The sequence below is a fragment of the Pseudonaja textilis genome, chromosome 13, assembly GCF_049901715.1.
Source record: "Pseudonaja textilis isolate UNSWEBS1 chromosome 13, rPseTex1.2, whole genome shotgun sequence".
Classification (NCBI taxonomy): Eukaryota; Metazoa; Chordata; class Lepidosauria; order Squamata; family Elapidae; genus Pseudonaja; species Pseudonaja textilis.
In genome coordinates this window covers 301,471-317,761 of record NC_142002.1, presented here as the reverse complement: position 1 = coordinate 317,761, position 16,291 = coordinate 301,471, and the positions used below count along the sequence as shown (strand labels likewise).

At 48.3% G+C, this 16,291-nt stretch overlaps 1 protein-coding gene across 1 annotated transcript in view; it reads right to left on the bottom strand.

Annotated features, from left to right (window-relative positions):
- The window catches only part of IQGAP1 (IQ motif containing GTPase activating protein 1), a 66,893-nt gene that overhangs the window by 28,785 nt on the left and 21,817 nt on the right, over positions 1-16,291 (bottom strand). The window contains exons 6-15 of the mRNA XM_026709440.2: positions 14,375-14,442; positions 13,999-14,112; positions 13,543-13,721; positions 12,527-12,617; positions 9,820-9,983; positions 9,350-9,434; positions 7,602-7,765; positions 6,474-6,634; positions 4,303-4,427; positions 1,262-1,425 (exon numbers count right to left, since the gene is read on the bottom strand). Of these exons, the coding sequence (XP_026565225.1) occupies positions 1,262-1,425; positions 4,303-4,427; positions 6,474-6,634; positions 7,602-7,765; positions 9,350-9,434; positions 9,820-9,983; positions 12,527-12,617; positions 13,543-13,721; positions 13,999-14,112; positions 14,375-14,442 (1,315 nt within the window). The remainder of the gene's footprint in view (positions 1-1,261; positions 1,426-4,302; positions 4,428-6,473; positions 6,635-7,601; positions 7,766-9,349; positions 9,435-9,819; positions 9,984-12,526; positions 12,618-13,542; positions 13,722-13,998; positions 14,113-14,374; positions 14,443-16,291) is intronic.

Sequence of the window (16,291 nt, the reverse complement as noted above, 5' to 3'; positions counted from 1 at the left end):
AAAGGTTGTTTCAAATTGTCTCTGATAAGAACGAGTCTTGCCAAGGTGGTGCAAGGCTGCCAAGAATACTAGATAAAGGTACTAAGAAATATTTCAAACACAAACAGTCTCCAAACACCAACCAAGATACTCCAAACATCCACAAGGCTTGAGTGCAAAAACTTCTTTGCTTCCTGCAAAGAACTCTGGTTTCTCAGCTGGCTTTTATCTCTTAAGGGAGGGACCATTACTTTGCAGCCTTGCTCCCGAGTCGCCCGTGCTGCTGCAGCTGCTCTTTCCTCCGAGCAGCCCTGCGCGCATGCAAACTGGGCACAGGCTCCTCGGGGTCCTCCTCCTCACTGCTGCCAGCCTCCACAATCTCCGAATGCAGCACTCCACTCCCTGATGGTCCTGGACCCATCCCTGCATCACACGCAGGCCACATCCTCTCTCTCCGAGACCTCAGCCGTCTGCACCTGCTGCCAGCGAACTACAACACACACACACACACCCCTCCCAATTTCTCCCCCTGAAAGATCAGAGGGAGCTGCCCCATTTGGTTACCTTGTGAGCAGCCGCCCTCCCCAATAGGGCAAAGGGAAGCACCCCCAAAAGACCATTTCCCTCCCATCTAGCAGTGCACCTTCTTCTCTCTCTTCCACAGGAGCGTCCGTCCTGCAGAGGGACACCCATTTGCTTTGACTTCTCACCTGTCCTTTTGGCGCAATGGATAACTGGCCACAGGACAATCCCACACGGGATGGCTCAGTGGGGAGTTATCGACCGCTGTTTCTTCAACCTTATTTCCATTTTTGTGGACATGGACAAAATGAAAGTAACATCAAAGAAACGGTGGCAGGTCATATTTAATGCACTGAGGTATCCCACATGGAATTGTCCCTTGGCAAGTGGCCGCAGCGAGATGGCTGTGGCGAGTCGTCCTAGATTCTCCTGACGGTGGATGCCCATTTTCTGTCTAGCGGGGACCTTTTTTTCCGCCCAAGAAGTGGGATTGCAGCGCATTTCCATCCCTAAGCAATGCTGATGCAATCTAGGACCGCACTGCTTAGCAATGGGAATTCCTGTGCCAATTGCCGTAAGTCAAGGAATGCATGTATAGTAAAGAAACCTGCGCAGGGATGTATGTAATCTGGAAGTTGCTCAACAGATTAGATGTAAATTACAGTAGACTTAACTTGAATGAATAAAACAGCGGTAAAGCCTGACAAAGGACTTCCCAGTCAAAGGACGAGGACTTGTTCTGCTGCCACCATTCTCTCACCTGGGCTTTCTCCCTCTTTGCACGGAGCAGCACATCCTGATAATGCTGTGCTACTTTGGGGGTTACTCCTTCCAGTTTTGCTGCGGGGGTCTGCAAGGCCTGCAAGGTCTTTCTGGCATCTCCTTCATCCAAAGCCTCATTTATGAGTCCGATGGCTAAAATCCCTGGAACAAATGTCAGAGAAAGGCAGAATCCCAACAGGTTTATGCGGGGGGCACAATGCAGCACCTGCTACCACCTTCCGTTCCTTGTCCTCAAATGGTGCGTCTACCCTGAGGCTGTTTAATTAATCAAATATTTAAAACTTTCACATTCTCCTTCCTCTTCCTTAGGAAAAGGAAGACTATTAACACAGATTTATCCCGGGGTTACTGATATTTAAGGAGCTAAGGGGTTATGTATTGGCCCACCTAAAAAGCAAATCACTATGTTGTCCCTTCTAAAATACCTTCTAGAAATTTTCTGAAGATATTTTAGCTACAACTGTGCAAGAGAGGCCACAGGATGTGTGACTAAAGTCTGAGTTGAGGAACAGAATATAGAATCATAAGGCTGGAAGGGACCCGAGAGGTCTTCTAGTCCAACCCCCTGCTCAAGCATCCTATGTTTTAGCCTCCAAACCCTTTGTCAACTTGGCTGCTATTGCCACTTTCTAGGGTCTCAGCATCTTTTTTGCATCATGGCAACCAGAACAGGATGCATATTCCGAGTGTGCCCTCACTAGCGTGTTATAAAGCAGTATGATTACTTCTTGTTGATGTAGCCCAGAACTGCATTGGTTTTGGCAGCTGCAGCAAACCACTGGATAATATTTAAGTGGTGGTCCACTAGGACTCCTGGATCCCTCTTACTGTTGAGCCAAGTACCACCTATTCTGTACCTGCCTAGGTACAGGACCTGACTTTTCTTGCCACTGAACTGCATCTTCTTGGATAGGGTGCATGGTCAAGTCTAAGATCCTGCTGAATCTTGAGTCCATCTTCCAAAGTATTAGCAATTCCCTCCAGCTTGGTGTCATCTGCAAATCAGAGTTCCCCTTGTATCCCCTTATTGCCTAGATTGTTTACGGGATTCGGTCCGCTATTGAAGAATACCGGGACTAAAACAGAACCTGGAGGAACTTGACTGCATGCTTCCCTCTACGCAGATGTAGTTCCATTGAGGACTACACACTGGGTGCAGTTGGTCAGACAATTGCAAATCCATCTGGTGGTGGTGGCGAGGCTGTCTACCCCGCATTGTTCTATCTTACCAAGAAGTAGCCTGTGGTCTACTTTGTCAAATGGCTTCCTGAAGGCCAAGTATACTGTATCCACAGCATTTTGTCGGTCTACTAATTCAGTTATCTTATCAAATAAGGATATAAGGTTTGTCTGGCATTATCTGTTTTTAACAAACCCATGTTGTTTCTTCTAGTTGTTCATTTCTAGATGCTCACAAATCTGCTGCTTATTAATAATCTTTTCCAGGATTTTAACAGATGTGAAGCTGACTGGATTATAATTTCCTGGATTCACTTTCCCTCTACATTGGTACATCACCTCTTTTCAGTCCCCTGTGTTGCAGAGCTTTGAAAGAGGACTCCTGCCGGCTCCTTCAGAACCCTGGGATATAAATCATCTGGTCCAATGATTTGTACACATCCAGGGTGGAAAGCTATTCCCTTACTAATTCCTTGCCTATTTTGACCTGTACTTGTGCTCCAATCAACCTCCAAGTGCTTCAATCACCCTCTAAAAGGAGGCAAAGGGCCAGCTGTCTACAAGGAGTATAAATCCTTCCATTCCCCACCATCCAGTCAGAACTGAAGAAGCTTCTTGGATGAGAAGCGAAATGTCTTTAAAAAAACCTAGAAAGTTCAGTTGCCTCCTGAAAAAGCCCCTTTGGGACCACCAGGACCTGGATGACTGAGGATCCCTCCAGAGCTTAAGCTCCCCTTTGTTCCCCGTGTTATTACGAGCCCCACGGAAGCAAGCTGGGAAAGAATAAGGGCCTAGGGACTGAAAGGGAAGCCCCACTATCCTGCCATGGGCAAATGTAAGCCACCTGTCTGTTGGCAGGATGCCTCCTGCATCGATCCTCCTCGTTTACAGCCAAAGAAGTGGAGCAATTGTGGCCAGATTGTGCTTTATTGCTCTGCTGGTTCAGTTTGGAACGGAGATGGAAAAGAGTCTGGTCCGAAATTTTGGACAGCGACAATAGATCATTGCTCACCCTGTTTTTAGGGCAATGAACTGCACTGGTATCAAATGAGCCTCATGACCTGGAGGAGAATGGTCACGAATGGGAACAGGAACAGGGTGGCCACTCGGGATACCCTGCTCAGTCGGTTTCTCCACACACAGCAAAGGCTAACTTCTCAAAAGAAGAAAAAGAAAAAAGAAGAAAAAGGCTGCCTGTCTTTGTCCAACATGTCCCCAGCTGGGCCACACTTCTGCAAACAACTGCAAAATCTAGGTGGATTCACAGGCAGCACATACATATAACACATACTGTATTTTTGTGAAATGTAACTGTAGTTACAATACACAACATTAAGCCACTAACCATTTAATAAGTATTATATAGTAGCTGTGTTTAGCATGACATTTAACTAAAAAAGACAATTTATGGCGTTGCATGGTGCAGAAACACTAAAAAAATGTGCCACATCTTGCTAAGGGGTATAGTCCTTCTTAAAAAGCAAAGTACTGTAACTGGGCCTACAGCTATGGAATCTTAACTTCCAAGTGCCAATATCATCAAGCTGGATGAAAAACCATCCTGAGAAAAATGAGAAACCGACTCAGAGAGTCCACTTTCAGTTCTGAATTGTGTCTGCTGAGGTCACCCCTAGAACTGAGGCTAATTCACCTACAGCCGCTCAAGAAGGTCCCTGCTGGATTTTACGGGGAAACCATCTTGAGAAGATGCGTTCAAGGGGGGCTCTCCAGCTCCTACAGCCAATGTCTTTATGACACGGTTGCCACTCCTGGATGCTGCGACTCAGTGGAAGCCCAACTTTCCCCACCGTCCCCTAATCGGAGTGAATGGACACTTACTCTCGTGCTCTTCATGTACCACAATATTCACATGGTCCACACATGACTGGATGTCATTCCACGTCAGGAACTCAGTTCCTTCACTCTGCATCTCAGCCTTCAGCTTGAACAACTCATCCATGTACCTGTTTAAGCCAAAATACCAGCTGAGACTGCAAGAAGCACAACTGAAGATATGAAAAGACAATATAAACACTCAATCGCAAAATAGTTATGCCTGGGAAAAGGACGTTTACCTTCCTAGTCCAGGAGTGGCTTATCGCTTTAAACCTCTTGCAAGTAATGCCCATAGGATCTCAATGCCAAAACTCCCTGGCAATCACCCAAACCCCAGGGGTGCAACTTCATGATATTTTGCAATAGGAAAAGGGCATGTCAGCCTTTGCACTGGCTCTCAGTGACAAAAAGAGCAAAAGTACCCCAAAAAAACTGCCACTAGCGTGTTACTAGCTTCCCCATGTTGTGTCAGACTTGCTGTCTCGTATCCCCAGAGGGCTTTTCCCCCTAAATCGCTTCCAACCGACATCCTGCCATCAAAGGCTGGGGGGAGGGGGCATGAAAGGGATGAACAAACGGACCATAAACATGTGTCAATATGTGGTGGGAAACTGGGAGGAGAAAAATGACAGCTTGATGAAGAACAGAGACACTCAGAACCAGTTTGTGCCTGAGCTCAAGGCCCTGAGAAGGAATGTGGATTGCCCCAAATATCTCAGTATTCTCAAAACACCGAGGGAAAAGTCAAGGGATCCGATTCGGTCTTACCATCATCTGGTAAATGTAGGGTGCCTGAATGGGTTTGGATGATGCGAAGAAGAAGGTTCTTATGCGGAGGGACTAGAGCCGTGAAGGCTCCCAGGGGAAGAGAAGAGGGAGAAAAAGAGACGGGTGAACCAACTGATCTCGGAGGGAAGCCAGAGGCCAGATATAACCAGGAGGGCCAGCTGGAACCCACAGCTTAGGCAGCCATAGTTGGAGGCTGAGGCACTGACTAGACAGGTGCGTTAAACAGAAGGCTGACCTTGGGGATTATTCCTCTCAAAGGCTGAAACATGGCGGGAAACAGGAGTGGCAGGACAAGCCAGGATGTCTGGCTGGGACCGCAAAAAGCAGCTGGGCTGGGTAGGGTCGGACTGCAGCCTTTTGGAGGCTTCCAGATCAGCCCCAAGAACCCAAGGCAACCTTGGCCAGCCACGGAAGAACAGTGCAGCAGTTAGAACTGTGTGGGAGGCACCCAGAGGCCTTGAGGACAGTTACCTGTGTGCTCATCCCCTCCCTTAATCCCCTCCTCCGGTGGGCTCTACATGGGGCTGCCTTTGAAGACTCCTCGGGAGTGGCAGTTGGTGCAGAATATGCCCCAGGAGGAAGATGGAAAGGATCAGCTGCTTCCCAATTCAGAGTATAACTAGTTTCATGCTAGAAATCCCTTTGCAGGATTGTGCGCTTGAAGCAGGACTGGTCCTAGGCCGGTTCCCAACTGGGAGGCTGAGATGTGAGATCAGAAGAGGGAGGGCAGGCGGCAAAATTTCCCACCGCATAAGGCACCCATTTTGCAAAGAAGACAAGGTGGAGATTTTTCTCTATGGCTTTTATTAAAGATGCTTTTAAGAACCGAACTAATCCTGGGTTAGGGTTGGATAAGGATTTTATGCTCATTTTTGGTAAATTACCATAAATCCACATGACATCATATGTAGATAAATAAATTAAAAAAAAACCCTAGTGCTGCCTGCCTGTCTCTCTTATGGATCATTATTCCATTCACACATTTTTCATACCAGCAACCGATCTCCCAGACGTTGCAGCTGTCGGCCTCCCAAAGTAAATTGAGCAGGACCCAGGCGCCACAGGAGGGCTCCAAGCCTACTTTCGTGAGAGCAGCTCCCATAAGAGACCCTGGCCGCCCTTCCACCCTCTTGGGAGTCCGGGAGGAGCCACTCGGAGCCTCCTCCTAATGTCTCCTGGCTGCCCCGGGCTTCCCTCCGGCCTCTTCTGCTCCTGCTGGGCTCCTGGCAGCCTCCTGCTCCGGGGGGTCCCTTCCGTGGCTCGCTCCCTCAGCACAAGACGGTTCCCGTCTACAGCAGAGACTCTGCTCCCATCCACTCCTACCACTCTTCCTCCTACTAGTATCCCTACTCCGGTGATAACGTGATCACCCAGCAGGAACTGACCTCTGGGAGTTTTCATCCTCCACATTGGTTAGGCCTATGACAGAACTGCTCAGCTGCTTCCAAACCGTGCTCTTGTCCCCCGAGTCCAGGGCTCGGTTGATCAGGGCCACTGAGGAGAGCATTTCCACAGCCACCGACAGCTCCGGGTGCGTGAGTTTACCCTGAAAACAGAGAGGACGTATGAAGGCCACCCTTGTTATAGTGTAGTAAACACAATTCTCTCTCACATTAGATCGGTTTAGCAACTCTTTCATTAATTTTAGTTCCCTTTTTCACGAGAGGAGAAATGGGGAGAAAAAACACTAAGTGGGCAATCCTGTCACATCTACACCCCTTGAAAGCTGTGCTGCAGACCCCGCTCCCCTCCTCTCTCTTGGCCCCCCTGGCTTGGCTGGGGGCCTTGCCAGAACAGAGGCCCCAAGGCTCCTGGCTCTGCTGGCAGCAGAATCTCAGGGGCATCTGCCCAGGAGCAGCCTCAGGATTCTCCCAGAGGGCAGGCGGAGGGGATGCGTGCAAGGAAGGCTAAACCTACACCTTCCTTACTCGGGGGTGGGGGAGGACAGCACACTGGGTCTGAAGTGGGGCTCCCGGCTTCTGGCCGATTCTCCTGCTGCTCAGTGACCATCACCGAGTGCCCAGTGGCAGCTGTGCCTGGATCACAGTCAAGAGTTCATTCCTGCCCATGCTTGCTCTGGGGAGTCTGCAGGCTTTGGGCCTTTGCAGCCATCTTTGCCCCCCACCTCCAAGAGTGGCAGTGCAGATGAAAGAGACGGGAGGAGGGTGAGGGCAGAAAACCCAATCGCTGGTAAGGGATGTTGAAGCCCCTCTCCCCACCCAGCGATTCTGGCCGCGTTGAGCGAAGGGGGAAGGCGTGTCTCCAGCACACCAACCACTGCGGTAATAAGCGTGCTCCCTGGTTGACCAGGGTGTCTCAAGGTCTCAGGAAGAGACTTTTGCAGGAGTCCCTGGAAAGGCAGGCAGCCAACCACAGAGGCGTGTTGACTTCTCATCATGTGGGCACACCAGATAAACTTGGATGAAAACATGCAACTCCTCCATCCGCAATGCTGGTCGATGCATGGAAGGTGAGTTTATGGGTGAACTTCAGAACCTGAGCCATTTACTTACATCTGGACTCTGTTGCTGTAGGGTGGCCAGTTCTTTCTGGTACAACTCAGCGGCAAAAGGATAAACTGGAGGCAGCTGAGCCTCAGGATTCATCAACTCCACCACCGTTTTCTCAGAAAGGCCGTTACGGATGGCCATGTTGATCTGTTCCACAGCTGCCAGCTCTGGTGGGACAAAACGGAGGGAACAGCCTCAGGAGCAGCGAACACCCCGGCCCTGGTTCGTGTTGCCCCAGGCTGTTGCCATGCTCCTCCATGCTCCAACCCATGACATGTGAGGGGCAGGGAGCAGAGCAAAAAGAAGCAAGACCCACCATTTCTATCCCACTCCCCGCCTTGGAAGAGCTTTAGAGCTCCCGCTGCCTTAAGAAAGTTCAAAACACCCTCAAAGATCCATCTCATCCTGGGCATCCCCCCGCCCCTTTTTTTGAACTATTACCATCTGGCAGACGGTCCAGGATAATAATAAAAACAAGGCGGCTTGAAATAGGCTGAAAAACAGCTTCTATCTCAGGGCAGTAGCTCTGTTGAATTCTACTGTACGGTGTAATATTGGTGCGGTGTTGGGGTTTTTTGCTTCAATGTGTGGAGGGTGAAGTTTGTGTTTATTTTCATGGTCATGATGTGCACTGAAGATGGTGTTGGATTTCGTTGTTTTATTTCAGACAAAAAAATCTATTTCTGGACTCCATCACTGGAGATGATCTTCTTCATCTCGTGCTTCTGGTGGTTATTCTCATCCACTGGGCTGGATGGTTTTTCCTTCTCTTATATGATCTGCTTACTCTGAAATAAACTTACTCCGAGCTCCGAATGATCTTCCTCATCAGGCCATGAAGGAAGGGCCTCTTGCTGCTCTAAATTTTCAGTGTTTTCTTCAAGGACTGCTCTTGCATATGTTGCAAATATTTATCAAGTTGTTTTCCAGTACTAAGACAAACATGGACTACAGGTCTCAAGTGCAGATCCTTACATGATCACCTGCGTTTTTGTTTCTATAGATTCCAGCAGTGGAAGCACTTTGCATTTCTTCTTGTTCTTTTCTCTGGCTAGCATTTTATAAATGTGGCCTGCGTGTCACTGAACTATCCAGGGAAATAATTCATCCCCTCCCTGCAAGCATCTTAATCCAGAACGTGCATATGGACCTGGAAATAGTAGTTTCATACATGGTTTTGCAACCCTGTAGCTATTGTGAAGGCAGCATGAAATGGATCAAAATAGCCTATTTTCTCTCCGAGTATCTGCCGTTGAGAAACCACCACCTTCAATCTCTTTATCCAGCCCTGCACAGATGAAGAGTGGCTGATATTTGCCCACTCAGAGGGATGCAACAGAATGCTTTAAAAGTGGTTTGTGCCATCCCTTAATCCCTGATTTGGGCAGGATTGTTGTTCTGGTTACAACTAAGAAAAGAACGAATGTAGGGACTGCATGGACTTGTAGGGCACTGGACAGTGGGACAGTTTTCTGCCTAACTCAAAAATGGGTCCACCTCAGACACCCAGACGTGTGCCCTTAAAGTGGTTTTATGGGAATCAGAACACCTTCCAACACAACTACTGGTCTGATTTCCCAGTATTTTGAAGGGAAAAATGTAAGAAGCTCTAAATTAGCCCGAACATACTTGAAAAGTAAGGACTCCGACCTGTCCCGGCAAATGACAAAAGCTGCCCTCTGGGCCCAAACGTATCTACCCTTGTCCTAGATGGGGCTTCCTTAATGCTGAGCTCAGCCTCAAGGACTTACTCTGATGGTACTGCTTTGCTGCAGCGTTGGCCTGATGGATGCCGGCCTGCAGCTCCTCCTTTTGCAGGGGTCCACCTCTGCCATCCTGAAAATGAAACAGAAGACTTTCTTCATGGCCTTTGACAGGTTGAGAGGCTCTGCCTAATTGCCTCTGAACTAGAACCAAATGAGAAGCTGCGAACAAAGAGTGAAGCAGCATCTTCAGCCCTTCAGAATTTCACCACTACTCCGGTTTCCTTTTCACCCATCAGGAAAGAAATCGGCTTAAGAGGAAGCAGGGACTTTTTCTGGTGCTCTCAGTGCAGAGGCACCTCGGGAAAAAGTAAGCGCCCTGCTGTGGGCACCACCGCAGTCAACCCACTGCCAGTAGCGATCAGCCGCGTAGCCCAGTCTGCATGCCAACGTTGTGGACTTTCCCACAGCAGCAGCTCAAGGAGAACCGAGAGCTGTGACGTACTTCTCCCTCGTACCTTTTGCTTCTCTTGTTTCTCCCGAAGAAGCTGCTTGAAGTACCAGTCGCCGTTTTCAGGATGCAGCGCCCGGAGGCCCAGGGCAGCCGAGGACAAAACTCTATACAAGGCAGCTGCATCTCCCTGGTCCAGAGCCAGATCAATATTGGCTAAAGCTGAACGTGCTGGAGAGAAAGGAAATCTACATGGAACCCAATCAGGTTTCCCCCTGTATCCGTTGCAACTTAAAAAAAAAAATGGAAACAAGTTTTCATTCCACGTCCGAGAGCTGCACGAGCACATCCACAGGTCCCTGCAGCCCAAGGCTCACATGCAAGAACACCTAGCGTGGTTCCCAGCTGCCTATCAGAAAGAAACCAGCCAAGGTTGGAAGCTGCTCAGATTTCATCGGATTTCGCTCCACTCGAAATTGCACTCATCAAGGGCTTTCATTAACAATCTGTATAGAAGCAGGATAACAGGCGAAACAAAACCTTTGCTGCCTTTATCGGTCTAAGTGCAGCATATGATAAAAGTATGGAGGCACCGATTGCTATAGAAGTTAATACAAGTAATAACATGCCTAAATTACATGACTTGCTGATAACAACGTTTGCTGGCAGAGCTTTTTCTGTGGCTATGGGAGAGGATATTAGTAGTCCTAAAATACTAACCAATGGCCCACCGCAAGGTCTGGTTCCTGCCTCCCTTCTCTTCAACTTATGCATAGCTGATACAAAGGCCAGGAAGTTGGCTCTGCAGATGACTGGGCTTCAGGCACCCAATATAAACCCTTTGAGAGACAGTAACTGAAGATGTCCTCACTTCCTAACAGAACCGTTAACCAGGGGAATGGAAGTTGCCTTCAGAAGCTGGGAGTTCTCCATCACTGGAGGGCTCTGAGAAGTTTGCACAGCCATTGCCCAGAATGGTATAAGGTTTTCTGCTCCAAAGCAAGGGGTTATATATACTATTTTCGTAAATGCAGGCTACAACCTAATCCAACATGCTTCCATCTATCTTCGTGAACAGATCAGCAGGCAGAGAGCTTAATGTATATTTCAAAGGAAACTGATTCAATCACAAGAGAGTTGTGGGCAGTTCCTCTGCACAAGACATTTCCCTACAAAGAACACTTGATGAGGACCACTGCACAAAATTGTGCAGCACTAGCTGGGGTTCAGCAATGGACACCTGCAAATAGCTGCACTCAGATTGGTTTATTCGGGAGCAGAATATTGTGCCCCACGTAGGGTGTGTCAGATTTGTTCAATTTCCAAACATTACAGGTGCTCAAAAGTTAACATGCCTTGGGAAGTGTAAAGATATTTTGGTTACTTTAATATAATTTAGATGTCCCTGGTAAATAACTACATAATTATAATAACTTTTTAATGTTTTGTTTGTTTCATTGTATGGTTTAATAGCTTCTCTTCAAGTGATGCAAAATTGCCTGAGTCACTGTGCATTGTTTGTGGAACAATTCAAACTCCTCCCACATTCTATAACTTTAGTTGCAACCTGATTTGCTCGTGACCTGAACCTAATTTTGGAAATTTGGTGCTTCCAAAATAAAAAATAAAAAGGTACAGAAGGGGAAATCAGCTGTGAAAAAAAATGTGAATTTTTTAGTCGGAACTCGATTTGGTCATGGTCAGAAGTGTTCAGGACCAGAGGTTCTACGGTATTGGCTGCCTGCTTTGAGTCATATACTACTCCCAAAGGTAAGACAAAAAAATGCCTGAAGTTTATTGGTAAGTCGCAACTGCCAATATGGAGAGATGTAGCCTGCTTGAAGCAAGGAAGGCTGAGATCCAGACATCCAGCTAACCCCACTGCTAAAAGGATTTGCAAAATGGTATCGAACACATTTTTAAACAGTCTTCAAACTGGCAACTTCAAATTTCAGTTAAGAAATATTCAATTTTACCTATAGGAAAACAAAACCAGAATGTAAAGTATAAACTAAGTGATTCTGACCTCATTTTGTTAAGGACCTTTAATGATTTTTCTTCTAAAATTCACTATTTTTTAGCATTGCTAAAAAGGCACTAAAAGTTTTGACTTTAATTTTATGAATGGCTTTTTTGTGGAAATACTGTATTGCTCACTAGAGCTCACAAAACATACATCAGGCCAATCCTAGAATATTGCCCAACTATTTGGAATTCTTGGCACATATCGGACATTAATACAATTGAGTGAGTTTAGATGTACTTTACAAGAAAAATATTTGGGATTTCCCATCTCTCCAAGCTTGGAGAAAAACTACTGTTTTTCCATTTCCATTTTGTCTAAAAACAACAGAAGGCCTAAGCTTTTCACCACTCTTTTATTACATAAATAAGGTTGCTGGACTCCAAAAGGATCCGTGGTGGTTTATAGTATCTTTAAAAAAAAAAAAAAGGAAACAGATTCCCAAAACTAATAGCAGCTCCAGAGGGGTCCCAGAGATGGCCCAGGAATTGAGGCAGGCCTTAAGGGACCCCTGGAACGCTTGAAGGGCAGGAGCTGCACGTATCTCCCAGGGGAGCCTGGAAGCATTTAACTACCCGAAGTCTTCCAGCTGTGCTGCTTCCTTCCAGCTAAATGTCTAATCTCAACTTTAGAAGAGGAAGAGAACTACGAATAGAGCATTTCAGTCAAGTAGGCCTGGGAATATGGAATAATTTGCTGCTCCTTGGAGGTGCTTGAAGGCAGCAAAAGATGTACTAGAATAAATTCTTACTATTAACTTGGTTGACGTTGCCCTGAATCTCTGCTTGAGTCAGTAGCTCTTCATACACATCTCGTTCCCTTCCTGCATCCTCGGAGGCAACCTAGAGGCAAATGGGCACCGTTTAGGAGCTCAGAGATATCCTCAAGCTGAAAACTTTCCACCAGAACATCGATGATGCCAACGGTCACTGCACTGGATCCCCAGAGACAGGAGTTGCAAAGGCCTTAAGGCTACACAGAGATCCAGCAGCGCTTTCTTCTAATAAATAATAGCAGGTAGTAAAGCATCACTATAAGGTAATTAAGTTTGCAAACAACCTGCAAGAAATTATAAACTGAAAAGTTTTTGAAGGAATAAATGAGAAGTGATTGAAATATGGCATCAACCAGAGACCAAATTATTAGCCCAATTTTCAACAGGCCACTTCTTCCGGCACAAGTGGGGCGGGCCGATCCACTGAGGAAAAACAGCCCCTCCGATATCCTGGACCCACAGAGGACTTTAAAGGGGATGACCAACACCTTGAACTGGACCCGGGAGCAGATCAGCAGCCAGCACGGCTCGCATCACCTGCCACCTGAGCGGCCTCCAAAACCATCCGCCCCGTTGCGTTCTTGAGCCCATCGTAGCTCCTGAACATTCTTCAAGGGTCGCCCCACATAGAGCAACCATCCCAAGGGGAGAGGACCAGGGTACGAGTGACCGAGTGCAGGGCCTCACAATCCAGAAAAGGGCACAGTTGGGACACAACACAAAGTTATACAAAAGCTCCCCTAGCCACAATTGCCACCCGCTATTTGAGCAGTGCCCCCCCCCCCAATACAGAACTGAAGGTGATAAACCTCCCGATCCCAAGGCTCCATTCACCCACCAGGCCGTAGCGTTCAGCTGAAGCCTGGCTGTCCCCCACCCAGTTCCAGGCACCGCAAAACAGCACCGTGGGGTCCCAGGGCTACAAGAGCCGTTACACCTTGGGCTCAAAAGATCGGCAGGCTGAATCAAGAGAGCAAGAGAGAGTGTTTTACCCTCTTCCGGGCGCTTTCTGCCTTGTCCTGCTTGGCTTGATGGAGCGTGCTCTGATAGACCGGGGCCAGAGTCTCGTCGAGATTCACCAGCATGGCGTTGGGGTTCTTCATGGCCAGAAAGGTTTCAGTGGGAATCTGATGGTCAATGGCCTCGTTAATGGCGATCACGGCAGCGTGCACTGCAGGCGAGACAAGGCGGTACAGGTTGGGCTCCGTTGCTCCGTGCAGGGAGGCTCAGCAGCCCAGGCCTCCTTCTGGGCAAGAGGGCCAGGAGAGCCCGGGATGAGCCCCGCTCCCAAAGGCTGGACCCCCGCCCGGCACAGAGGCCTGGCCAGAATGGCAAGCCTGTGTTTCTTTGGGCCAAATAGTCTGCGATTCTGTTAAGGACGAAGATCCAGCGTGCCTGCACCTCGGTCCCCCTCCAGTGAGAACAAAGGGGACCCAATTTCCTCTTACATGCGGCTTCATCCAGAGACAGCTCATTCGCTAGAATCCCGCCGATCTTGCCAAAGGCGGGCATCTGAATGCCATACTTCTCCAATTCGCTCCTCATGTTGCTGATTTCTTCCTCTGGAAACAGAAGGGAAAGGCAGCTTCTTGGGACAGGCAGCCCGCAGGTGCAGGAAGGCAGAGAGATGCTGGGAGCTCCTCCTGCAGGGCCATTCCTCCCGCTCCCGAGGCCTGGCCAACCCCCAGGGCATCCCCGCAGAGGGCTGGTTCCCGGCTGGAAGCCAAGGCAGAGAGGTGGTCCAGGAGCTACCCTTCCTGAAGATCCTGGGCTCCCCCTCCCACACGGGTGGACAGAGCAGCCGAAAGGAAAGGCGTCTCTCACCTGTGAAGTCCACTTTGCCATACAGATCCTGAATCTGTGGAGCTAATCCCAACTTGAATAAGTACAGGCTGGAAAAAAAGGGAAAATCAAGCATATTGGAAGCTCTGGCCCCATTCCACAACACATCGGATTCATCTGTTATGCATGTGCTCACACACACACACACACACACACAAAATTATTCTTGCAAGTACAGCAGAGGATTATTTTTCTTCAAACAAATGCTCATTTAGTCCAAATGGCCAATGGTATCTGCTCCTCTGGTCCATTTGGTGTTTGCTCAGTTTGCACTGCTATTCTCAGTGGCTGCAACCGAGGGAGGGGGAGGCCAGAACCTGGGGAAGTCAGCTGAGGGAGAGTTCTGGAGATGTCCAGGGGGCCTCCTTGGCCATCCTGTAGCTTGATGCTGCCTTCTTTGGGCTTTCCAATCTAAATCTAGCCTGCAGCAGTTGAAATCCAATCACAGCAACGTCTACTCTTCAATACAGTACAACCAGGGGTGGGATTCTACCGGTTCAGCCCGGTTTGGGCGAACTGGTAGCTCTAAAGATCAGTCAGGAGCGAACTGGTTCACTCCAACGATCAGCTGTTGGGCCCACCCGCCTGCTCCAGTCTAGTCTGTGCTTTATTTCTGGGTTTTCCAGTTCTGCTGCTTCACGTGGCAGTGGATTTGCCGCGTGTCAGCTGTTTTACACACAAGGCTTGCAGCAGCAGGTGAGTTGCGAAGTGCACGCTCACCAAACCGATTGTTACACCGGTTGAATCCCACCCAAGTACAACTGTTTTTCACAATTACGGCTATTCCAGCGCTCACATGGTCACATAATTGCACTCTGGGCTCTTGACCACTGTTTGCACTTATGATGGGTAGCCCAGTCTGCCGCGATCATGGGGTCACCATGTGCATGTCCACATCAGCTTCCACAGAAGGTCAACAAGGAAGCTGGCAGGGAAGGGCACAAGCCGCTTCCTTTTTCTGCACAGCATGCCGCCCCGCCATCCACCCCCAGCCAAAGAAAGTCGTTCTAACGATGCAGTCCACATTCCATGGAGAAATGCTTCTCTGCACGGCACGCTGCCGGCCTTCCTTGTCATGGGCTAGAAAGACTTTCTAACTTTCTGGGGGGCGGGGAGCATGGAACGTGGGATCATCGGGACCCAGGCTTCCTTCCTTCCTCCAGGCCAGCAAGCCAGTTCCTGCGCTCTTTTGGCTCTTTTGAGTAATCACTTAACATCCCAGGTACATAGCGACCACCCCTGAGAGGGCTGGGTCAGAGGACATGAAATGAGGCCATCACGTGGGCATCTTGCTTAATGATTGCAGCCACTTATAATACAACTGTGATGGGCAGGCTCCATTATGGTTGCAACTCAAGGACCACCCATACAGTGGCAATGCAAGGTGTGCTGAACAACCTTTCACCGACACCGGCAGTAATCCTGGTTGAGGGGGTGGAAGGGGAGATCTTTACAGGTGTGTATGCGTAAACAAAGAAAGCCTTTGTCCCAGTTATTGTTGCTGCAAAATTTTGTCCTCCGTTGTTCCAGATATTTACTAAACAAATCAATGTTTGAAACTTTAGATTTTTTTCAAAGTAATTCTTCTTTTGAAACACAACCCAAAATCAGCACATGCACCAAACCTTTGTGAAGTATTCATTCTTCTTTTAGGTTCTATTCAACTAAGACGGAATATCAGGCCAGCAATCCTGATCCTGTTTATAATGCTAAATTATGATTGACAACCACTCCTCCAAGGATCATGCTACCTATTCTCCACAGGGAATTTTCTACAACACATTTATATATGTGCTTATTTTATTGCGCCTGATGAACACGAATGTGTTGCGGAAGGTCAATTCTGTCTCTTCACCTTTGCACCCAAAATACAAAATCCCCCACATCAACTCTGGGTTG